We start from the raw sequence: 24,359 nt of genomic DNA on the forward strand, positions 1-24,359 counted from the left end.
GTTGTGGGGGAGGAAGGGAAAGGAGATTGTAGGCCACTCTGAGACTCTGTCCTTGAAAGGGCAGCTGCTGTGAGAGCTCTCTCAGCCCCACCCACCTCACAGGGTGTCTGTTGTGGAGGAGGGAGATAAAGGAGATTGTGAGCCGCTCTGAGACTCTTGAGTGGAGGGCGGGATATAAATCCAGTGTCGTCGTCTTCTTCTGTATGGGCACAGATCCATCCCGTGCTGCGTGAACTGCACGGGGGTTACCCACTGAGTACCGGATCTGGTTCAAGGTGTTGGTACTTACCTTTAAAGTCCTAGACGGCCAGGGGCCAACATACCTTTGGGACCTCCTCTCCCTGTATGAGCCCTGTAGGTCCTTACGATCAGCGACCCAACTTTTGGTGATACCCGGCTCCAGAGACATCCATTTGACCTCCACAAGGGCCAGGGTCTTTTCAGCAATGGCCCCCTGCCTGGTGGAATGAGCTCCCCCTGGAGATCCGGGCCCTGTGGGATCTGAGTCAATTCCACAGGGCCTGTAAAGCAGAGCTCTTTTGCCAGACTTTCAACTGAGGCAGGAGACGTCACTTGTGACCGGCCTGGCCCCCTCATTCCATCCCAGCGCTACAAGACCTGCTGGACCTGGACAACAGGCCATGTCTGTGAGGTGGAATCTGCCATCTTAGTCTTCTTAGTTTTTATATATTTCAAATTGGTCTTTTACTGTTTTTACTGTTGACTGTTTTTATGATGTAACCCGCCCTGAGCCTGTCCTATGGGAAGGGCGGGCTAAAAATCGAATAAAATAAAGAAATAAAATGAAAATCCCTGGACAGGTCGTCGACTTCTGCCACACCTGTTTTAATTCCTTTACCAACAAGGGATATTTTACAGTTTCAAATGGTACAAATGAGAGCCATTTGTGTGGCGGACTCTTATCTGGGATGGGAGAACTAGGTTTGATTCCCCACTCCTCCACTTGCACCTGCTGGAATGGCCTTGGGTCAGCCATAGCTCTCTTATCTGGGAGAACCGGGTTTGATTCCCCACTCCTCCACTTGCACCTGCTGGAATGGCCTTGGGTCAGCCAGAGCTCTCTTATCTGGGAGAACCAGGTTTGATTCCCCACTCCTCCACTTGCACCTGCTGGAATGGCCTTGGGTCAGCCATAGCTCTCTTATCTGGGAGAACCGGGTTTGATTCCCCACTCCTCCACTTGCACCTGCTGGAATGGCCTTGGGTCAGCCATAGCTCTCTTATCTGGGAGAACCGGGTTTGATTCCCCACTCCTCCACTTGCACCTGCTGGAATGGCCTTGGGTCAGCCAGAGCTCTCTTATCTGGGAGAACCAGGTTTGATTCCCCACTTCTCCACTTGCACCTGCTGGAATGGCCTTGGGTCAGCCAGAGCTCTCTTATCTGGGAGAACCAGGTTTGATTCCCCACTCCTCCACTTGCACCTGCTGGAATGGCCTTGGGTCAGCCAGAGCTCTCTTATCTGGGAGAACCGGGTTTGATTCCCCACTCCTCCACTTGCACCTGCTGGAATAGCCTTGGGTCAGCCAGAGCTCTCTTATCTGGGAGAACCGGGTTTGATTCCCCACGCCTCCACTTGCACCTGCTGGAATGGCCTTGGGTCAGCCATAGCTCTGGCAGAGGTTGTCCTTGAAAGGGCAGCTGCTGTGAGAGCCCTCTCAGCCCCACCCACCTCACAGGGTGTCTGTCGTGGGGGGAGAAGATAAGGGAGATTGTAAACTGCTCTGAGTCTCTGATTCAGAGAGAAGGGCAGGGTATAAATCTGCAGTCTTCTTCTTCTACTCAGTATCCAAATTTCAAGAAACAAATTCTTAGGGACACAAAGTCTCCAAATACGTTTATTAATACTTTGGAACAGCTTCCCTTGGTCACTAAACGACTTGTGCATTCAGGGCAACTCTACATTTTGGGCTGGATTTGGATTAGAGTTTTTCACGACTCAGGGGGGCCTTACCAATTGCTGCCACCACTCTGGGTTAAGGGTCTCCCTTGAGAAGGCCCAGAGTTCCCTTCCCAAGCCCTTCATGCCTCCTTTAACTTAGGCCAAATAATAGGCATGAGGACCAGGCAGAGTGAACAACTACAACAAAAAAAAGGTTTAACAAACAAGGTGCACAAAATAGTAAAAGAGTGAAGGGAAAAATAGCCAAATGCCCTAACGCGCCTGAACTTACTGTCCCTAACTGTCTCAATCAGACCTGGGCCTACTCACCCTTCCTCTAAGGGCGAGGGTCTCTTCCTGGCAGCAGCTCCTCCTCAGCTCTGCCTCCTAGGAAAAGAACACCCACTTCCTGGGCTGGGCCCTTTTATCTTCTCCTCCCAGGCCCCACCCCTCTCTGGGCCTGTTTCCCTCCAAAACCCTCGCCACCCAATCCGAGGGATAGAGGGGATCCTGGGAAATGTAGGCTCTTCCCAGTTCTCCTAAGCAGGGTTCCCTGGACCTGCAGGCCTTGCTAGGCCCCGGATCTTGATAGAGTTTCAGGCTGGGAACCCAGGATGGTTGGAATCAGTAAGACTAGGGTAGTCAACTGCAGGTTGGGAAATCTGGAGATCTGGAGGAGGAGGCTAGGGAGAGCAGAATTGGTGGGGGAGCTCAGTAGGGATGAGATGGAACAGACTGCACCCATTGTTGACACATGTGCTGCAGGAAACACCTGTGAGAGACCAGCATGCCTGCATCCAGCTTGCCCCCCCGCTGCTCCAATGCACCACAATGGGCCCGCATCCTGTGTCCATGGACCGTTCTTTCCTGAGGGCTAACGGCCATGTCGAGAGGTCTCCTCTGAGAACGTCTTCACTTGCTCTGTCTTCTCCTTCCCTTTGCAGTCAACTATCATGGTGTTCCAAGCTCTTGCCCAGTACCAGACAGACATCCCGCCCCAAAAGGAGATGCAGTTGGACATTTCTCTTAAATTGCCGGGACGTCTTGCTCCAATCAGTTATAGAATCAACTATGAAAATGCTCTGCTCTCTAGAACAGAAGAGGTATGGAAGTTCTGGGAGAAATGTCTTGCTTGACAGTGTCTGTTTCTAATCCACCTTCGTGTCAGGATAGATAATTCAGGGTGGAGTTGTCGGGAGACAGTGGTCTGAAATCCCAGCTTCTCCAGTTTGGTGTAGTGGTTAAATGCGCGGACTCTTATCTGGGAGAACCGGATTTGATTCCCCACTCCTCCGCTTGCACCTGCTGGAATGGCCTTGGGTCAGCCAGAGCTCTCTTATCTGGGAGAACCAGGTTTGATTTCCCACTCCTCCACTTGCAGCTGCTGGAATGGCCTTGGGTCAGCCATAGCTCTTATCTGGGAGAACCGGGTTTGATTCCCCACTCCTCCACTTGTACCTGCTGGAATGGCCTTGGGTCAGCCAGAGCTCTCTTATCTGGGAGAACCGGGTTTGATTCCCCACTCCCCCACTTGCACCTGCTGGAATGGCCTTGGGTCAGCCACAGCTCTCTTATCTGGGAGAACCGGGTTTGATTCCCCACTCCTCCACTTGCACCTGCTGGAATGGCCTTGGGTCAGCCACAGCTCTCTTATCTGGGAGAACCGGGTTTGATTCCCCCCTCCTTCACTTGCACCTGCTGGAATGGCCTTGGGTGAGCCAGAGCTCTCTTATCTGGGAGAACCTGGTTTGATTCCCCACTCCTCCACTTGCAGCTGCTGGAATGGCTTTGGGTCAGCCAGAGCTTTCATAGAAGCTGTCCTTGAAAGAGCAGCTGCTGTAAAAGCACTCTCAGCCCCACCTACCTCACAGGGTGTTTGTTGTGGGGGAGGGGGGGGAGGTAGAGGAGATTGTGACCACTCTGAGATTCAGAGTATAGGGCGGGATATAAATCCAAAATCGTCTTCCAAGGGCGCTTGCTAGCATCAACTTGACACCGATTTCTTTCTTCCCTGGACTTTAGACGAACTGTGCACTTTTTGGTCTGAGTATTTTGCCCAAGGCCCTTGCATGCTTCTTTGACTAAAAGTTCGTTCAGTGCTTCATTTGTTTTTTATGCTTACAACATTCTTTAACACCCCCCCCCCCAAAAAAGGCTGCTTTCAGTGGTAGCTGTGTGGCAGCCACAAGAGCCACACACCAGTGCAAAACATGGTGAGTGTGCATGTCAACAGTGGACTCGTCCATAAAATGGTGTCCATCTCTGGATGCCCCTAAGGAGAGACTTGCGACTGGGCTAGAAGGTATAGGGCAAGTGTGTTATTAGAGTCCCAAATTCCAGGGTTGCACAAATATTGCAGGCAACTAAAACCTCCTGTTCCATAAGCTATGTTCAAAATCATGGGACAATACTTAAGAAGCAATAGAAGCACAGAGGCATAGCCCCTCCCATTCCTCTCAGTGACATTCCTCCCTCCTTCATAGAATCCTAGAGTTGGAAGGGACCTCCAGGGTCATCTAGTTCAACCCCCTGCACAATCCAGGAAAGCCACAAACCCCTCCCCCTGAATTCACAGGATCTCCATTGCTGTCAGATGGCCCTCTAGCCTCTGTTGAAAAACCTCCATGGAAGGAGAGCCCACCACCTCCCAAGGAGGAAGCCTGTTCCACTGAGGAACTGCTCTAAACTCACAAACCCCTCCCCCTAAATTCAGAGGATCTTCATTGCTGTCAGAGGGCCCTCTAGCCTCTCTTTAAAAACCTCCATGGAAGGAGAGCCCACCACCTCCCAAGGAGGAAGCCTGTTCCACTGAGGAACTGCTCTAAACTCACAAACCCCTCCCCCTGAATTCACAGGATCTCCATTGCTGTCAGATGGCCCTCTAGCCTCTGTTTAAAAACCTCCATGGAAGGAGAGCCTGCCACCTCCCGAGGAGGAAGCCTGTTCCACTGAGGAACTGCTCTAATGGTCAGGAATCATAGAATTGGAAGGGACCTCCAGGGTCATCTAGTCCAACCCCCTGCACAATGCAGGAAACTCACAAACACCTCCCCCTAAATTCACAGGATCTTCATTGCTGTCAGGTGGCCAGCCAGCCTCTGTTTAAAAACCTCCAAGGAAGGAGAGCCCACCACCTCCCGAGGAAGCCTGTTTCACTGAGGAACCGCTCTAAACTCACAAATACCTTCCCCTAAATTCACAGGATCCTCATTGCTGTCAGGTGGCCAGCCAGCCGCTGTTTAAAAACCTCTGAGGAAGGAGAGCCCACCACCTCCCAAGGAGGAAGCCTGTTCCACTGAGGAACTGCTCTAATGGTCAGGAATCATAGAATTGGAAGGGACCTCCAGGGTCATCTAGTCCAACCCCCTGCACAATGCAGGAAACCCACAAACACCTCCCCCTGAATTTACAGGATCTTCATTGCTGTCAGATGGCCATCCAGCCTCTGTTTAAAAACCTCCAAGGACGGAGAGCCCACCACCTCCAGACGAAGCCTGTTCCACTGAGGAATTGCTCTAACTGATGTTTTGATTGCACAAAGTAGGAGTCAAGTAATACCTTTAAGACCAGCAGAGTTTTATTCAGAATGTGAGCTTTCATATGCATGCATACTTCTTCAGGCAAGGGGATAGGGTACAGATAAGTACCCTATCCCCACATCTGAAAAAGTATGTATCCATATAAAAAAGTCTGAAGACGTATGCATGCATACAAAAGCTTGCATTCTGAATAAAATGTTGTTGGTCTTAAAGATGCCACTTGACTCCTACTTTGTTCTACTTCTTCAGACTAACACGGCTGCCCACTTGGATCTATCTACATCAGGGGTGGCCAACGGTAGCTCGCCAGATGTTTTTTTTTGCCTACAACTCCCATCAGCCTAGCCATTGACCATGCTGGCTAGGGCTGATGGGAGTTGTAGGCAGAAAACACCCCTGATCTACATATGAACATATGAAGCTGCCTTCTACCGAATCAGACCCTTGGTCCATCAAAGTCAGTATTGTCTTCTCAGACTGGCAGCAGCTCTCCAGGGTCTAAAGCTGAAGTTTTTCACGCCTACTTGCCTGGACCCTTTTTTGGAGATGCCGGGGATTGAACCTGGGACCTTCTGCTTACCAAGCAGATGCTCCGCCACTGAGCCACCATCCCTCCATGATGTTTTAATTGCTGTTGTGATAGTTTGTGTGCCTGTCTTTTAATTGTTTTAGTGGAGTCTGTTGGGGAGGGGTTGACTTTATTGGTTGTAAAGTGTGGTTTTTATAATGCATGCTTTAAATTGTTAGCTGGCTCAGTGGCTATGCCTTCGAAAGGGCAAAATACAAATTTTGTATATAAATAACAAAAAAAACATTTTGAGAAGAGGTAGATGGTGCTGTCAGAAAAGACGGACGTGATCTTCTTGGGATTTGTCTTACTGGTCCTTTGCACTCTTACCATCTCTTTCACCTGACGCCATGGAACACTGGAAATGGGAGCAACAGGTGTGAACTTTGCTTCCTTCCCAGACCAAAATCAACGAAGACTTCACCGTGAAAGCAACCGGCCACGGCCAGGCCACCATGACCGTAGTGACCTTGTACAACGCAAAACTCCGCGAAGAGGTTGTCGTCTGCAGTAATTTTGATCTCCGTGTGACTGTCACTCCTTTCCAGCTTCGTAAGTCCCCAGGGTGGGCCTGGAATGGCCAGAAAAGCTACATACTTGCTCTCGGGTTTAACGCTCTGCTGCTATCTTCAATAAAAGACACTCTCCATGTAGTCAGGATGTGGTGGCTAAAAAGGGCAAATGCAATTTTGGGCTGTACCAACAGAAGTGTAGTGTCCAGATCACGTGAAGTGATGGTATTGCTTTACTCTGCTCTCACCTGGAGTGTTCAGTTTTGGGCACCTCATTTTTAAGAAGGATCTAGCCAAGCTGGAATGGGTCCAGAGGACGGCGATGAAGATAGTGAGGGGTTTAGAGACCAAGTCCTATGAGGAAAGGTTAAAGGAGCTGGGGATGTTTAGCCTGGAGAGGAGGCAGCTGAGAGGTGATAGGATCACCATCTTCATGTACTTGAAAGGCTGTCATAGAGAGGATGGGGTGGAATTGTTTTCTGTTGCCCCAGAAGGTAGGACCAGAACCAACAGGTTGAAATTAAATCAGAAGAGTTTCTGGCTCAACATTAGGAAGAACTTCCTGACAGTTAGAGCAATTCCTCAGTGGAACAGGCTTCCTCCTCGGGAAGTGGTGGGCTCTCCTTCCTTGGAGGTTTTTCAACAGAGGCTAGATGGCCATCTGACAGTGATCAAGATCCTGTGAATTTAGGGCGAGGTATTGGTGAGTTCCCTGCATTGTGCAGGGGGCTGGACTAGATGACCCTGGAGTTCCCTTCGAACTCTGTGATTCTATGATTCTATTAGGAAGAACTTCCTGACTGTTAGAGCAGTTCCTCAGTGGAACAGGCTTCCTCTTTGGGAGGTGGTGGGCTCTCCTTCCTTGGAGGTTTTTAAACAAAGTCTAGATGGCCATCTGACAGCGATCAAGATCCTGTGAATTTAGGGGGAGGTATTGGTGAGTTCCCTGCATTGTGCAGGGGGCTGGACTAGATAACCCTGGAGTTCCCTTCGAACTCTGTGATTCTATGATTCTATTAGGAAGAACTTCCTGACTGTTAGAGCAGTTCCTCAGTGGAACAGGCTTCCTCCTTGGGAGGTGGTGGGCTCTCCTTCCTTGGAGGTTTTTAAACAGAGGCTAGATGGCCATCTGACAGCAATGAAGATCCTATGAATTTAGGGGGAGGGGTTTGTGAGTTTAGAGCGGTTCCTCAGTGGAACAGGCTTCCTCCTTGGGAGGTGGTGGGCTCTCCTTCCTTGGAGGTTTTTCAACAGAGGCTAGATGGCCATCTGACAGCAATGAGGATCCTGTGAATTTAGGGGGAGGTGTTTGTGAGTTTCCTGCATTGTGCAGGGGTTTAGACTAGATGACCCACTCTTGAAAGCAGCCGTTTTCTCTAGGGGAGCAGATCTCTGTAGTCTGGCAATCAGTTAAAATCTGGGGGGTTTCCAGGCCCTACCTGGAGGCTGGCACCCTACTTCAACCATGTGAATTGAGGGGGAGGTGTTTGTGAGTTTCCTGCATTGTGCAGGGGGTTGGACTAGATGATCCTGGAGGTCCCTTCCAACTCTTGGATTCTATGATATACAAGCGAGCACTACCAGCTTCAATTAGGGTTAGATTAGTACAGGACCTTTTTGCTGCTGGAGCCCACAAGAGCAGAGCTCCGCCAGAGCTGGCCAGTAGGCCCAACCCGGCTTGCAGCAGCCATGTTCCCTCAGGCCACGTAATGCGGCCTAGCATGCAAATGAGCTCCTGCTGGCCTTTTCCTACGTAACAAGCACTGGATTAGTTTATGTGTCTCCACTGCTTATGAGAACTCCTCTGACAGGCTTTTTAAAAAAGAAATTGAAAGGGCATCTTTTTGTGAGTAAGCAAGAGATGGGTAGACAAGTTCTTTTTTGCCCAGACTCTGGTGTGAGGTGAACAGTCTGTTCCCAGCCACTTCACACAGCATGGGTGCTCTGCAAAGAGGCTAATTTCTCTCCTTCTCTCAAAACCATTCCCAGGCAAAGCAATAGATGGAGTCCTTGGAGCAGTCAAGATTCAAATCTGTGCCAGGTAAGAACGGTGGGCATTAAAAGTAACCGGGGGTCATTTTGTAGAAAAAAAGGTGCAGGAGCTCAGTAGCATATCTCATTTGCATATGCCCCGGGATCTGTGTGCAGTGGGGAGAGAACTCCGCACTGTATGCAGACCCTGGCTGGAGGTTCAGGGGCTGTGCTCCTGTGAGCTGCTGCTGAATTCAAGCCCTGAAGGTAACTCTGACCGATTTCGCACACAGCTTACCCTGCAGTCACGTTCCTCTTCTCTGTGCAGCATTCTTCGGATTTCCCACTATCTGTGCTGGAGTTACAGGAGGTGCCACAGCTTTCACGTAGCAAACGTAAACTGGGTTTTAGCGGTTTACGTTTGCTACACGAAAGCCACAACACCTCCTGTAACTCTGGTGCAGATAGTGGGAAATCCAACGGACACTGCGCAGAGAAGAGGAACGTGACCGCGGGGGAAGCTGTGTGCGAAATTGGTATTTGTGTCATTATGGCAGATCAGAGTCACAGCGGGAGAAATAGCTGGGTTCAAGTCCAGGAACCAGTAGCGGATGGGGTCTAAAAATATTGGAGGCCAGGACACAAAGGGGGCCCACCCACAACTAGAAGGCAACCATTTCAGTTTTTGTAAAAAAATACATAAAATTTTCAAAAAATACATAAGTGGAAAAAAGGTACATCTATCGTCTGTCTGTCTGTCTGTCTGTCTGTCTATCTATCTATCTATCTATCTATCTATCTATCTATCTATCTATCTATCTATCTATCTATCTATCTATCTATCTATCTATCTATCTATCTATCTATGTTGTTCAGTCGCACAGTTGAGTCCAACTCTTTGTGACCCCCTGGACAAAGTCATGCCAGGCCCTCCTGACATCCACCTTCCTCCGAAGTCTGCTCAAATTCGTGTTTGTGACATCAGTAATGCTGTCCAGCCATCTCCTCTTTTGCCATCCCCTTCTTCTTTGGCCTGTCTTTCCCAGCATCAGGGTCTTCTCCAGGGAGTGCTCCCTTCTCATTTGGTGGTCAAAGGATTTGAGCTTCAGCATCTGACCTTCCAGGGAACAGTCTGGGTGGATTTCCCTTAGGACTGACTGACTGGATCTTCTTGCAGTCCAAGAGACTCTCAAGAGTCTTCTCCAGGGAGTGCTCCCTTCTCATTGGGTGGCCAAAGTATTTGAGCATATGACCTTCCAGGGAACAATCTGGGTTGATTTCCCATAGGATTGACTGATTGGATCTTCTTGCAGTCCAAGAGACTCTCAAGAGTCTTCTCCAGGGAGTGCTCCCTTCTCATTGGGTGGCCAAAGTATTTGAGCTTCAGCTTCAGTATCTGACCTTCCAGGGAACAGTCTGGGTTGATTTCCCTTAGGACTGACTGATTGGATCTTCTTGCAGTCCGAGGGACTCTCAAGAGTCTTCTCCAGCACCACAGCTCAAAAGTATATATACAAACAGATTGCATTTTCTCCAGGGGAGCTGGAGATCAGTTGGAAAAGCGGGAGATCCTCAGGCCCCACCAGGAGGCTGGCAACCCTAAATACGATGTAAATTTTAGTTGCATTACAGTAATAATACTGAAACTTCTATTCTATTTTCCAGCTACTAAAAGGTCATTCACTTTTTTAACATATTGCCTAATGTTTCAGGGGCCCACGTCCTCAAGGGCCCACTTCCACCGGGCAAGCTAACACCCAGGCCAGTCGGCCACTGCCAGGAACAGCTCAAAGACCGACATGATTTTCTGGGTGTTGGATTTTGAGAGTCAAAGTTCTCTTCCTCAGATGCAAGTCAGAATGGGGATCCCTGAGTTCTTATATCCCAGCCAGAAGGTGGGAGAAGCAGAAGTTTTCAAGAGAGAGGGGCATTATAGTCGTTTCTAAACCTGTCCTGCTTTGTATGGATTCTCCTATTCCCATGGTGCATCTGTCCCCTCACTTTCTTCACAATCCCACAGTGAATGTGGGAAACGTAATCCCTCAAATTCTGCGGGGCCTGGTATGGATTGGGACCGCAGTGCTGAAGGAGAAGGGGATGCTTGTTGCCCTGTTGTGAGTGGGGCTACTTGTGCACTGAATACCGTATCCCAGGGGTGGCCAACAGTACTTTCCAGATTTTTTTTTGCCTACAGCTCCCATCAGCCCCAGCCATTGGCCATGCTGGCTGGGGCTGATGGGAATTGTAGGCAAAAACATCTGGAGAGCTACCATTGGCCACCCGTGCTGTATCCTACTGTGTAGCTTGGTCCTAGTAGTATGAAGAGGGGATGGAATTAAACATCTGTCCAGGGCTTTTTTTGTAGCAGGAGCTCCTTTGCACATTAGGCCACACACCCCTGATGTAGCCAATCCTCCAAGAGCTTACAGGGCTCTTTTGACAGGGCCTCCTGTAAGCTCCAGGAGGATTGGCTATATCAGGGGTGTGGCCTAATATGCAAAGGAGTTCCCGCTACAAAAAACGTCCTGCATGGCTGGGTCCAGTCTGGCAATTTAAGCCAGGACAGAGGCAGGACCCGGGCGGATCGAAAAAGCAGGTCCAAACGTACACATCTGCCCGCTGTCCTGCTCACACAGTCGCCTCGTCTGCAGGCGTCCAAGTCGCAGCTCAGAAAGCTGCCACTTTGGGAGTGGTAGCAAATTTCTGCACCGCATGGCATCCGCATCAGCAGGCATCTGAACATTTTAGCACGCACACGAGGGTCACTGGCAGTGTGAACCCACTGGGCTGCCCCAAGCCACTTCTGGCTTAAAAAAAAAAATACATTGATTCCAAGCATGAGTGCACATGTGCATGACCAATAAACGAATGGGGGGAAAAAGAACCCAAACCAAGCTACAAGGATGCTGCAGGACAGCCGTCTGACTGAGCTGAAGTGCATCCCAGGCAGGATATGGGCCCTAGAGACCCAGTTTGTTGTAGGGGTTAAGTGTGCAGACTCTTATCTGAGAACCGGGTTTGATTCCCCACTCCTCCACTTGCGGCTGCTGGAATGGCCTTGGGTCAGCCAGAGCTCTCTTATCTGGGAGAACCGGGATTGATTCCCCACTCCTCCACATGCACCTGCTGGAATGGCCTTGGGTCAGCCAGAGCTCTCTTATCTGGGAGAACCGGGATTGATTCCCCACTCCTCCACATGCACCTGCTGGAATGGCCTTGGGTCAGCCAGAGCTCTCTTATCTGGGAGAACCGGGATTGATTCCCCACTCCTGCACATGCACCTGCTGGAATGGCCTTGGGTCAGCCAGAGCTCTCTTATCTGGGAGAGCCAGGTTTGATTCCCCACTCCTTCACTTGCACCTGCTGGAATGGCCTTGGGTCAGCCAGAGCTCTCTTATCTGGGAGAGCCAGGTTTGATTCCCCACTCCTTCACTTGCACCTGCTGGAATGGCCTTGGGTCAGCCAGAGCTCTCTTATCTGGGAGAACCAGGTTTGATTCCCCACTCCTCCACTTGCACCTGCTGGAATGGCCTTGGGTCAGCCAGAGCTATCGCAGGACTTGTCCTTGAAAGGGCAGCTTCTGGGAGAGCTCTCTCAGCCCCATCCACCTCACAGGATGTCTGTTGTGGGGGGAGAACATAAGAGAAGCCATGTTGGATCAGGCCAATAGCCCATCCAGTCCAACACTCTGTATCACACAGTGGCCAAAAATTTATATATGGGCATTCAATGAAATTGCTGAGCAGTCGGGTTAGAACGGATAAAAGGAGGTACTTCTTCACCCAAAGGGTGATTAACATATGGAATTCACTGCCACAGGAGGTGGTGGCGGCTACAAGCATAACCAGCTTCAAGAGGGGATTGGATAAAAATATGGAGCAGAGGTCCATCAGTGGCTATTAGCTGCAGTGTGTGTGTGTGTGTGTATACACACACACACACATATACACACTGCAGCTAATAGCCACTGTGGAGAAACGCCATCTTAGTCAATGTTGGCGCTTCATTGGGAGGAATCATTAAACTACTAAAGTAGGCTTTGGCCTAGCCTCCCTCCAACCCCACCTCCCTTCCAGAGTTAAACCAGCGCCTCTAGGGGGAAAGCCTCCTAGAGTGGCAGGAAGTTCTTTTGTTCTTTGTATTTGAGGTAGGCAGGAAGAGAGGCAGTCTGCAGCTGGCCTTCGAAGGGAGAGGTTGTGAGTCTGTGGGCTCCTGACTGTGGGAGAGGCCTACTCAGGATAAGGAGGACCCCAGGCAGTCAGACCACGTAAGTCAACCACAAGGCAGGGCACGTTTAGACCAGGGACAGTAGGATGCGTTTATAACCACCTTTTCTTTGTCATGCTGTTTGCTGTGCGGGTGCTGTTCTGTGTTAACCTTTTACTTGCAACTGTTTTTGTTTTGTTCTTTTGTTCTTTTCTTCTTTTCTTTTAATTAAATATTTTTACTGTTTTGAATGCTGGCAGTCAAACTCTGTACCACATAGATCCCCAACCGTTTTAGACCACGCTGCTTTAAGAAGGGGGCCCCGGGGAAGGGGGAAGGCATGCAGTTGGGTAAGGTGCCAATCCTCCAGGGGTTCCCCGAAGAAGTGCTGTGGTCCCTGTGACACCCAAGTACAGGGTGGCAGAGGACCTTGAGGCCTGGCCTCATAGCTGGAGAGGGGGATTGGGAGTCCTGTTCCTCTCAATCTGAACCCCTAGACTGAGCAGGTGGTGGCAGCGAGCCCAAGTGGCTGGAGGAGAAATAGCTCCCTCCAGGAGTTGGCGACTCAATAGGGAGTTGACGGGACCGGGTCTGACGGCAGAATCGGGCCGGTTCCGTCACAGCCACTGATGGACCTCTGCTCCATATTTTTATCTAACCCCCTCTTGAAGCTGGCTATGCTTGTAGCCGCCGCCACCTCCTGTGGCAGTGAATTCCACACATTAATCACCCTTTGGGTGAAGAAGATATGGGAGATTGTAAGCCGCTCTGAGTCTCTGAGTTCAGAGAGAAAGGCGGGGTATAAATCTGCAGTCTTCTTCTTTTCCTTCTGCTTCTCCTCCTTCTGCTTTGTTGGTGAGTGTGTGGACGGGCTTCCGCCACTCCATTTTAGCTGGTCCAATTTGAGACGTCTCCCATGCACCCCAAGCTGTCAGGCTGGACCCAGCCCATCTGTCCCTTTTTGAGCTAAGTAATCCATTCTGAACACATTTTCCCTCTGGCTGCGATTGCAGGTATCTCCGTGACGCCAGTGCCACCATGACCATCATCGATGTCTCCATGCTCACTGGTTATGGACCTGCCGTGGAAGATCTTAAGAGGGTAGGTGGGACAATCACGCACGTCACCGGCCTCTTTCCTGTAGGCTGAGTTGTTGGGATTTGCAAGTGCCATCCCCTCCAGTCATTAAAGAGTTAAACTGAAAGTTTCGGTAAATGGATGATAGCTAGTTAGCATAAGACCAATTGGGTGCTGAGTAGAATCTTGCCACCAAGATGGGGGAGGTCTTATTCTGCATGAATGCAAGGGATGGAGCCTCTGGGGGGGAACTTCCCTTTGTTCTTGGGGTCACTCTTGCTCACACACACTAAGATGTGATTAAAGTTGTAGAAGAATTAGAAAGATGCATTAGGCTGTTGCTGTTTTACTTTCTATGTAACCCTTCCCTAATTTTGCAGTAAACTTTTTCCTGGAAGATAAAACCCTTGTGTCTGGGCTGCAATTATTCCGCTGCACCTTTTGCTCTGCTAAATATCCTACATGAGTGCAAAACAGAATGGCTGTCCCTGGCCAGTTCCTCGCAGGTGGGAGCATAACCATGTTCCTTCTCACAATTTGTGCTTTCTTATTGTATTTTATGTAGAACCTCAGTGCATAAGAACATAAGAGAAGCCCTGTTGGATCAGGCCAACGGCCCATCCAGTCCAACACTCTGTGTCACACAGTGGCCAATAATTTATATATATATATATATATATATATACACACACACACACACACTGTGGCTAATAGCCACTGATGGACCTCTGCTCCATATTTTTACCTAACCCCCTCTTGAAGCTGGCTATGCTTGTAGCCGCCACCACCTCCTGTGGCAGTGAATTCCACATGTTAATCACTCTTTGGGTGAAGAAGTACCTCCTTTTATCTGTTCTAACCCGACTGCTCAGCAATTTCATTGAATGCCCACGAGTTCTTGTATTGTGAGAAAGAGAGAAAAGTACTTCTTTCTCTATCTTCTCCATCCCATGCATAATCTTGTCAACCTCTCTCATGTCACCCCGCAGTCGACGTTTCTCCAAGCTAAAGAGCCCCAAGCATTTTAACCTTTCTTCATAGTGCAGCTAGCCCCTTAAAGTATTTCATGAGGAAATATCTTATATCTCTAATGGTCGAATGGGGCCTAACTTGCGGATACTTAAATCTTCAGATTGGGCCCACATGACGAACAACAGATAGTTTGGCAAACTTGGGGGACTACCCCAGGTTTGCAGAAAAGTCTGAAAAGGTTTTAAAAGTTTAGAAACCCTCAAGCAGAAGCATTGTCTGTGTATGTATTGTTTGTGCCTGCATAGACAGTGGATGTTTTTACACTGACAGTTTGTGACTCTCTATCACCGCATTGGAAACTCACCTTTTACATTACCTAACGTTCTCACAACTGTTTTGCATCGTTGCTGCCCGAAGCATCTACATTTGTTTTGGTGAGATGAGTTTTGGAGCTGCTGCTGCAACGTTTTTCTTGACACTAGTTTTGATCTGGTCTTTTCTCTGCAGGCGTTTCAAACTTGTATTGTAGAAGTTTTCAAGCGTTTTAAAAGACTCCACCAAAAGCCACAAGGTGCAGTAATTTGCATGAGAACCGACAGCACTTGAAATTTTTACATATCATTGCTTGCCTCATTTAGTAAGTTAAATTGGTATTGTTTTTTCAGTGTTGACACGATTTCCAAGCAATCCTATACATTTAACTAAACACTGGAATTCCGGCTGCCCTCTGATCAGAGAAGCCTCCCCCCCATATTGAAACACTTAAATGCAAAAGGAAAATAATTAAAGCGGAACAGAGGCAGGCAATTTGAAGACTCTAGAACTCTGGATCAAACTGAATGTAAAAACATCCAGTGCTTCTACCTCCTCCTGATCTTACATTCATAAGAACATAAGAGAAGCCATGTTGGATCAGGCCAGTGGCCCATCCAGTCCAACACTCTGTGTCACATAAGAACATAGGAAAGCCATGTTGGATCAGGCCAGTGGCCCATCCAATCCAACACTCTGTGTCACATAAGAACATAGGAGAAGCCATGTTGGATCAGGCCAGTGGCCCCTCCAGTCCCACACTCTGTGTCACAGAAGAACATAAGAGAAGCCCTGTTGGATCACGCCAGTGGCCCATCCAGTCCAACACTCTGTGTCACATAAGAACATAAGAGAAGCCCTGTTGGATCACGCCAGTGGCCCCTCCAGTCCAACACTCTGTGTCACATAAGAACATAGGAAAGCCATGTTGGATCAGGCCAGTGGCCCATCCAGTCCAACACTCTGTGTCACATAAGAACATAGGAGAAACCATGTTGGATCAGGGCAGTGGCCCATCCAGTCCAAAACTCTGTGTCACATAAGAACATAGGAGAAGCCATGTTGGATCAGGCCAGTGGCCCCTCCAGTCCAACACTCTGTGTCACATAAGAACATAAGAGAAGCCCTGTTGGATCAGGCCAGTGGCCCATCCAGTCCAACACTCTGTGTCACATAAGAACATAGGAGAAGCCATGTTGGATCAGGCCAATGGCCCATCCAGTCCAACACTCTGTGTCACATAAGAACATAGGAGAAGCCATGTTGGATCAGGCCAGTGGCCCATCCAGTCCAACACTCTGTGTCACATAAGAACATAAGAGAAGCCATGTTGGATCAGGCCAATGGCCCATCCAGTCCAACACTCTGTGTCACATAAGAACATAAGAGAAGCCATGTTGGATCAGGCCAGTGGCCCATCCAGTCCAACACTCTGTGTCACATAAGAATGTAAGAGAAGCCATGTTGGATCAGGCCAGTGGCCCATCCAGTCCAACACTCCTTGTCACATAAGAACATAAGAGAAGCCATGTTGGATCAGGCCAGTGGCCCATCCAGTCCAACACTCCTTGTCACATAAGAACATAAGAGAAGCCATGTTGGATCAGGCCAGTGGCCCATCCAGTCCAACACTCTGTGTCACATAAGAACGTAAGAGAAGCCATGTTGGATCAGGCCAATGGCCCATCCAGTCCAACACTCTGTGTCACATAAGAACATAAGAGAAGCCATGTTGGATCAGGCCAGTGGCCCATCCAGTCCAACACTCTGTGTCACATAAGAACGTAAGAGAAGCCATGTTGGATCAGGCCAGTGGCCCTATCCAGTCCAACACTCTGGGTCACATAAGAACGTAAGAGAAACCATGTTGGATCAGGCCAGTGGCCCTATCCAGTCCAACATTCTGTGTCACACAGTGGCCAAAAATATATATGCACACACTGTGGCTAATAGCCACTGATGGACCTCTGCTTTGCTGAGAATTCTCAGCCTCCGTTACCTTGAGCAGGAACACCCCCCTCCCTCCCAGTCGCTTTGCTTTCCACTCAAAACTCTTTGCGTTCCTCTTGAAAAACCGCTGATGCATTTCCAGAGGAGGCCGTTCCAGCGTGACGTCGCGTTTTGCTGTCGATGCCTCTGGGAGGTCTCCGGAATGGTTGCTCTCCTGTGCTCTGAGCAGGGCCTCATGTTTTCGTTCTGTGTTTAGCTTTCAGAAGGGGTGGACAGATACATCTCCAAGTATGAGATCGACACCGTCAAGTCGGAGAGGGGGAACCTCATCATCTATTTGGACAAGGTACAGAAGTTCTTCCATGACCTGGAAGGCCCAGGCGGCCTAGTCTTGCCAGATCTCAGAAGCTGAGCAGGGTGGGCCCTACTGAGTACCCGGATGTGAGGCCCCTGAGGGAGTCAGTATGCAAGGGCAGGCAATGGCAAACCAGCTCTGCTCGTCTCTTGCCTTCACCTGGATGGCCCAGGCCAGGCCGATCTCATCGCAGCTCAGAAGTTAATCAGAGACCGATTGCCCACTAGCCTTCCCTCGCTCTCGCTCTCCTCTTCTCAGCGGGGCTTCCGTCCGATTTCACACTATCTGCCCACTTGCGACTTGCTCCGCCTCTTTCGCGCAGCAAACGAGAGCCTGTAAAAAGCGGTTTCTGTTTGCTGTGCGAAAAAGGCGGAGCTGGTTGCAGCCCCCGGGCAGATCGGGTGAAATCCGACTGAAGCCCTGCAGAGAAGGGGAGCGTGAGAGCGGCGGAAGGTTAGTGGGAATCGGTTAGCGGATGGGAGACTGCGGGAAGTCCAAGGTCACAGTGCAGAGGCAGGCAGTGGCAACTCTCTTGCCATGAAAACCCTCCAGGATTGCCATAAGTTTTGCTGTGACTCAGTGACACTTTCTCCCAACGAAGTTCTGGTTGTTCTGGAACAACTTCCTCAGGATCACACAGGGCAACACTGAGACATGATTTGTCTCCATTGGAAATCTGGTGGCACACAACCATGTCTTCCCCGTCTCTTTGTGTTCCCTCTTTCCATCCCAGGTTTCCCATTTGGAAGATGAGTGTCTGGAATTCAAAGCTTACAAGTATTTTGAGGCTGGTCTCATTCAGCCGGGATCCGTCACGGTGTACAGCTACTATTCCCTAGGTAACAGCCATGGCTTCTCTTCCAGTGGTCTCTGCGGGGCAGAGATTAAACTCAGCGTGCCTAGTTACAGCTCTCTTACCAAAAGGGCTGACTAATCTTGGGAAACGTGCATTCAAGCCTGCCGTCTTAATGGCTTGCCGTCGTGTCAGGTTGGATTGATATGTCTACTGACCTCTCTGGGGAGAAACAAGTCACCAAGCCTTAAGGAGATCCCTATATGGAACAGAGAGAGTATGTGAAATAGGGGTGTCTCTTTCTGTTCCTCTTGACGCTCTTGAAAAGTCATACCCTCGGATATCTTATTGGTGTCTAACGTGCTCTTGGACTCAACTCTAGCCGATCTGCTGCAGACCAACACGGCTGCCCTCTGAGATGATCTGTCTGCTCCTCTCTTCAGATGACCGTTGCACCAAGTTCTACCACCCGTCCCAGGGAAGCGAGCATCTCAACAAGATCTGCCACGGTGACATTTGTCGGTGTGCGGAAGGTGAGTTGGGACAGAATGAGAAATACCGTTTCTGGTCACCAGGAATTTCCAAGGAATCTGTGGCCTCCGGTTCTACAAGGCTGAATCTTTGCCTATCTCTGGTCTTGTAAAGGGTCTGGAATTATTCTTTTCTCAGCTTTGCAAATTAGGCAGTTTGGCAATCCAGTCTGCTGAAATGAGCAGGGCCTTGTGTAATTTATAGCACCCAAAGAACGATCTGTCTGGCTGCATTTTGCTGTTAGGTATTTTTGAAACTATATCCTAAGGTGTCCTCCTGGTGCCCAACCTGCCTTCCCTTGGAGAGACCGAGAGAGACTGGCATATCGGTCTTTCAGATTCCCAAAGAAAACCTTTTCCTCCCTGAACTCTTCTTCTCTTGAGATCCCCAGTAGCTTCCAGATGCCTCCAACAAAAACACTCTCTGTTTGCCTGGTGCACGCTCATGCTCTTGCCTACTAGGAGTGTGTGTGTGTGTGTGTGTGCACATGAGATGGAGATGAAGACACATGAGGTGGATCTCCCCATATTAGCTGTAGTGGTGAAGTGCGTGGACTCTCATCTGAGTGAACCGGGTTTGATTCCCCACTCCTCCACTTGCACCTGCTAGCATGGCCTTGGGTCAGCCATAGCTATTGCAGGAGTTGTCCTTGAAAGAGCCAGTTTGGTGTAGTGGTGAAGGGCGCGGACTCTTATCTGGGAGAACCTGGTTTGATTCCCCCCTCCTCCACTTGCACCTGCTGGAATGGCCTTGGGTCAGCCAGAGCTCTCTTATCTGGGAGAACCGGGTTTGATTCCCCACTCCTCCACTTGCAGCTACTGGAATGGCCTTGGGTCAGCCATAGCTCTGGCAGAGGTTGTCCTTGAAAAGGCAGCTTCTCTCTCAGAGATCTCTCAGAGCTCTCTCAGCCCCACCCACCTCACAGGGTGTCTGTTGTGGGGGAGGGAGATAAAGGAGATTGTGACCCCTCTGAGATTCAGAGCATAGGGTGGGATATAAATCCAATACCTGTAGTTCTGATAGACCGCCGTTATATGTTTTATATGTTTTATTATTCTACTGTTTTAACTGTGTAAGATGTTTTAAATTCAATATGTTAGATTTTTATGTGTTGTGAGCCGCCCTGAGCCACTTCGGTGGGAAGGGCGGGATATAAATAAACTTGAATGAACTTGAACTACCTTCTTCATCTTTTTTTCTCCCTCTGTCACTCAACCAGCAATGCCCCTCCAGCGGCTGGTTGACCCAGGCTCCTTTCATATCAAGGATGTCCTGGCAGTTTTTTCTTCATGTTTCTGCATTCCAAAATTCTACTTTATTTTAAACTTTTTTTAAAAAACGGTGTTTCCTGGGAAGGATGCTATTGGCTAGAGCAGTTTTATGAGCAGTGTAATTGCAGGACTTCGGTCAAATGCTTGTCAGTTTCTCTGAAAAGCCATCCAGATTCTGCCAAGCTCCAGTCAGCCTGATCGACCAGATCCTGGCCTGGCTCTACTTGTGCATTCAGAGCTTGGGGAATGAATGGCTGGCAACTCCTCTAACATGTCCCATTCGTAGCACCCAGGGGAATGCCAAAGCGACCACCTGCCCCATCATTGTCTTTCTCTCTGCTCTCCTCCCAAAGAAAACTGCTTCTTGCGCCGCCAAGAAGATGAACCCGTCGACTTGCAGACGCGAGTTCTGGAAGCCTGCAAGCCAGAAGTGGATTACGGTAACTACAGTTGGATCGTGGGTTGCGTGCATGCGGGAAGGGTTAGCGTTGTGTCCAGACACCTCCTTGGAAAGGTTAAGGGTCAACACTGCAGCTCATCCCCGGAGTTTGCCTCTTGGGCAGCTGCCTTTTCATGAGATTATCTCTTGGGCATTCCATGAAATTGCTGAGCAGTCAAGTTAGAATTGATAAAAGGAAGTCCTTCACCCAAAGGGTGATGAACGCATGGAATTCACTGCCACAAGAGGTGGTGGGATTGGATAAACATATGGAGCAGAGGTCCATCGGTGCCTATCAGCAAAAGTGTATTGTTGGAACTCTGTCTGGGGCAGTGATGCTCTGTATTCTTTGTGCTAGGGGGCGAGGGAAACAGCAGGCGGGCTTCTAGTGTCCTGGCCCTACTGATGGACCTCCTGAGGGCACCAGGGTTTTAGGCACTGTGTGACACAGAGTGTTGGACTGGATGGGCCATTGGCCTGATCCAACATGGCTTCTCTTATGTTCTTCTGTTTGGGACAGTGATGCTCTAGATTCTTGGTGCTTGGGGTGGGGGGGCACAGTGGGAGGGCTTCTGGTTTCCTGGACCTCCTGATGGCACTTGGGGGTTTTGGGCACTGTGTGACACAGAGTGTTGGACTGGATGGGCCATTGGCCTGATCCAACATGGCTTCTCTTATGTTCTTATGTCTGGGGCAAGTGATGCTCTGTCTTCTTGGTGCTTGTGGGGCACAATGGGAGGTCTTCTAGTGTCCTGGCCCCACTGATGGACCTCCTGATGGCACTTTTTTTGGGGGCCATTCTATGACAGAGTGTTGGACTAGATGGGCCATTGGCCTGATCCAAGATGGCTTCTCTTATGTTCTTATGGTAATGACCTCCAGAAAACAGAATCCGTTCCCTTGGAGAAAATGGGTGCTGATGGATGGTGGACTCTGGGATTTTACCCAGCTGAGGTTCTTCCCCTGCCCAAAACCCACTCTCCTCAGGCTCTACTCTGGAATCTCCAGGAATTGCCCAACCCAGAGTTGGTAGCTATTTGCATGTCTCTTGCCTTGACCAAGATGGCCTAGGCTTGCCTAATCTCATCAGACGATGGAAGCTAAGCAAGGTTGGTCTTGGTTAGTACTTGGATAGGAGACCCCCAAGGAAGTCCAGGTTGCTGCACAAGCCACCTTTGATCGTCTCTTTGCCATGAGTCGGTTCTGAGTTGATGGCACTTTCCACCACCATGGAAGTTGATCTCATCAGCTCTCAAACGTGATGCAGGGAAAGCTTTGGTTGGTACTTAGATGGGAGACCACCAAGGAAGGCCAGGTTGGCTAGACAGAAGCAGGCAATGGCAAACCACCTCTTTTTGTCTCTTGCCTTGAAAACCCTATGAAAGGCCACTGTACATTGGCTATCTCTTGAGGGTGCTTTCCCCACCACATCCCTGAGCCATGCTGAAAGGCTGCAATGCAGCAGTTTGGTGTAGTGGTGAAGTGCGCGGACTCTTATCTGAGAGAACCAGGTTCAGTTCCCCACTCCTCCACTTGCAGTTGCTGGAATGGCTTTGGGTCAGCCATAGCTCTCACAGAGCTGTCCTTGAAAGGGCAGCTGCTGTGAGAACTCTCAGCTCCACCCCCTCTCACAGGGTGTCTGTTGTCGAGGAGGAAGATAAACGAAATTGTAAGCCGCTCTGAGATTCGGAGTGGAGGACGGGATATAAATCCTTCTTCTTCTTCTTCTTCTTCTGACTGCTCTGTGCCTCCTCCTTTGAGCTGCAAAGAACATCTTTTAAAATTTTCTTTAGTTCAAAAGTGGTGGTGGAGGCGGCATGAGCCGGGAGGCTTCCTGCGACCAGTGGGGGAGGAAATGTCTCTGTCATGAGCAGGCCAATGTCTGAATTAATGCCTGTTATCGGTCTTTGTTTTAAGTGTACAAAGCCAAGCTGATTCGAATTGAAGAAGAAAACGGGTATGACAACTACATGATGCAAGTTCTGGAAGTTATTAAAGAAGGTGAGGATTTCCTTCGGGGGGTGGAAGGGGACCTCAGACTTGAAAATCAGAAGTTGCATTCTTAAGATGTGCTGTCCCCCCCCCCCCCCCCCCATTTTAATTGGTGGTGTTTGACTTATTCACCCTGATATGATAGAAAGACAGGATATAAATTTGGCAAAAAAGGTACATTACCTCATATCTGTTTGAGCCCTGAGTTTCATAGCAGAGTAGGGAATGAAGCCAGGTTTTCTAAGGTCTCTTTCTACCAGGTCCCTCAGCCTGTCCTTTTAACGTCAGTTTGATCTGTGAACAATTATCAGGTGATGCCAGGCTGTTAACTCAGGAAGTAGGACTAGCATTCTTCTTGTGATTGACTTGAATTGTCTCTGTCCATACATACCTCCTAGCAGTATAATGGAGAGCCAGTTTGGTATAGTGGTTAAGTGTGCGGACTCTTATCTGGGAGAACCGGGTTTGATTCCCCACTCCTCCACTTGCAGCTGCTGGAATGGCCTTGGGTCAGACACAGCTCTGGCAGAGGTTGTAATTGAAAGGGCAGCTGCTGGGAGAGCCCTCTCCAGCCCCACCCACCTCACAGGGTATCTGTTGTGGGGGAGGAAGGTAAAGGAGATCGTGAGCCATTTGAGACTCTTCGGAGTGGAGGGCGGGATATAAATCCAATATCTTCATCTACCTCACAGGGTGTCTGTTGTGGGGGAGGAGGTAAAGGAGATTGTGAGCCATTTGAGACTCTTCGGAGTGAAGGGCGGGATATAAATCCAATATCTTCATCTCCGTCACAGGGTGTCTGTTGTGGGGGAGGAGGTAAAGGAGATTGTGAGCTGCTCTGAGACTCTTCGGAGTGGAGAGCGGGATATAAATCCAATATCTTTATCTATCTCACAGGGTGTCTGTTGTGGGGGAGGAGGTAAAGGAGATTGTGAGCCATTTGAGACTCTTCGGAGTGGAGGGCGGGATATAAATCCAATATCTTCTTCTTCCCAAAACAACAACAATGAAGTTTGGTTTAATTCTCCATCTCAGGGATTAAAATGGTCTCTTAGTCATTTTTTTTCAGTTTTGTACTCGTTGGTTAATCTGCCAATTAAAGTGATTCAAGCTCACAGCCGTAAATGACCCCATTTCTGAATGTTTTCATCTGAACCCACCAGGGAGTGACGTCCGCCCACAAGCCAAGCCCCGCAGGTTCATCAGCCACATGAAATGCAGGCAGTCTCTGCAGCTGCAGGTGAACAAGGACTACCTGGTGTCAGGCCACAGCAAAGACCTGTGGCCCATCAAAAACGAGTACGTGTTTTATGCCTTTCCTTGCTTCATATCCTGCTTCTCCCGCGTTGGCTCAAAAAGCACCCGATAATAGGCTGAATTAAATTGTTCTGCTGAGATTTTTTTTTAAAAATGGCCAGTTGGCCGGGAAGATGGGCACAAGTTGAAAAGTGGCCCATCACTGTCCACCTCCAGATTTATCAGGGGCTGCGGGGGACCCCCTTTTCTGCCATGTTCTGATGTCATAGCCCAGGGGTGGCCAAACTTGCTTCGCATAAGAGCCACACAGAATAAATGTCACAGATGTATGAGAACCACAAGGCATGAATGCCAGGTGTTGGAAGGAAGGAAAATAGATGGAGAGGAGAGAGGTGGAAAGAAAGCAACTTTAACTTTAAATGCTGGCTTGGAGAAGAAACTTAAAGAGGCTGATGCCTTCTCAAAGCCTCCCAATATGGGCAGTAAGGGCTTTGAGAGACACACAATATGTGTGAAGGAGCCACAGTTTGGCCACTCCTGACATAGACAGAACGGGACGAACCCCAGCACTAAGACCACGGTTCCGAGAGCGATTTGGTTATCACCACCTCTGCGGTCGTCGGAAGGCACAAATACCTCTCTCCTCTTTCCGTTGAGCAGTAAGAAAGGCCATCGCTGTGAGTCTTTTAGTAGACCAAAATTCCATTTGACT

At 49.4% G+C, this 24,359-nt stretch overlaps 1 protein-coding gene across 1 annotated transcript in view; it reads left to right on the forward strand.

The window, feature by feature from the left end:
* Nucleotides 1-24,359, forward strand: part of LOC132581421 (A.superbus venom factor 1-like) — a 106,715-nt gene that overhangs the window by 79,420 nt on the left and 2,936 nt on the right. The window contains exons 30-39 of the mRNA XM_060252663.1: nucleotides 2,847-3,005; nucleotides 6,411-6,561; nucleotides 8,511-8,562; nucleotides 13,712-13,799; nucleotides 17,266-17,355; nucleotides 18,098-18,203; nucleotides 18,601-18,690; nucleotides 20,313-20,399; nucleotides 22,316-22,399; nucleotides 23,554-23,689. Of these exons, the coding sequence (XP_060108646.1) occupies nucleotides 2,847-3,005; nucleotides 6,411-6,561; nucleotides 8,511-8,562; nucleotides 13,712-13,799; nucleotides 17,266-17,355; nucleotides 18,098-18,203; nucleotides 18,601-18,690; nucleotides 20,313-20,399; nucleotides 22,316-22,399; nucleotides 23,554-23,689 (1,043 nt within the window). The remainder of the gene's footprint in view (nucleotides 1-2,846; nucleotides 3,006-6,410; nucleotides 6,562-8,510; nucleotides 8,563-13,711; nucleotides 13,800-17,265; nucleotides 17,356-18,097; nucleotides 18,204-18,600; nucleotides 18,691-20,312; nucleotides 20,400-22,315; nucleotides 22,400-23,553; nucleotides 23,690-24,359) is intronic.

The sequence above is a fragment of the Heteronotia binoei genome, chromosome 13 (genome assembly GCF_032191835.1).
Source record: "Heteronotia binoei isolate CCM8104 ecotype False Entrance Well chromosome 13, APGP_CSIRO_Hbin_v1, whole genome shotgun sequence".
Taxonomy (NCBI): domain Eukaryota; kingdom Metazoa; phylum Chordata; class Lepidosauria; order Squamata; family Gekkonidae; genus Heteronotia; species Heteronotia binoei.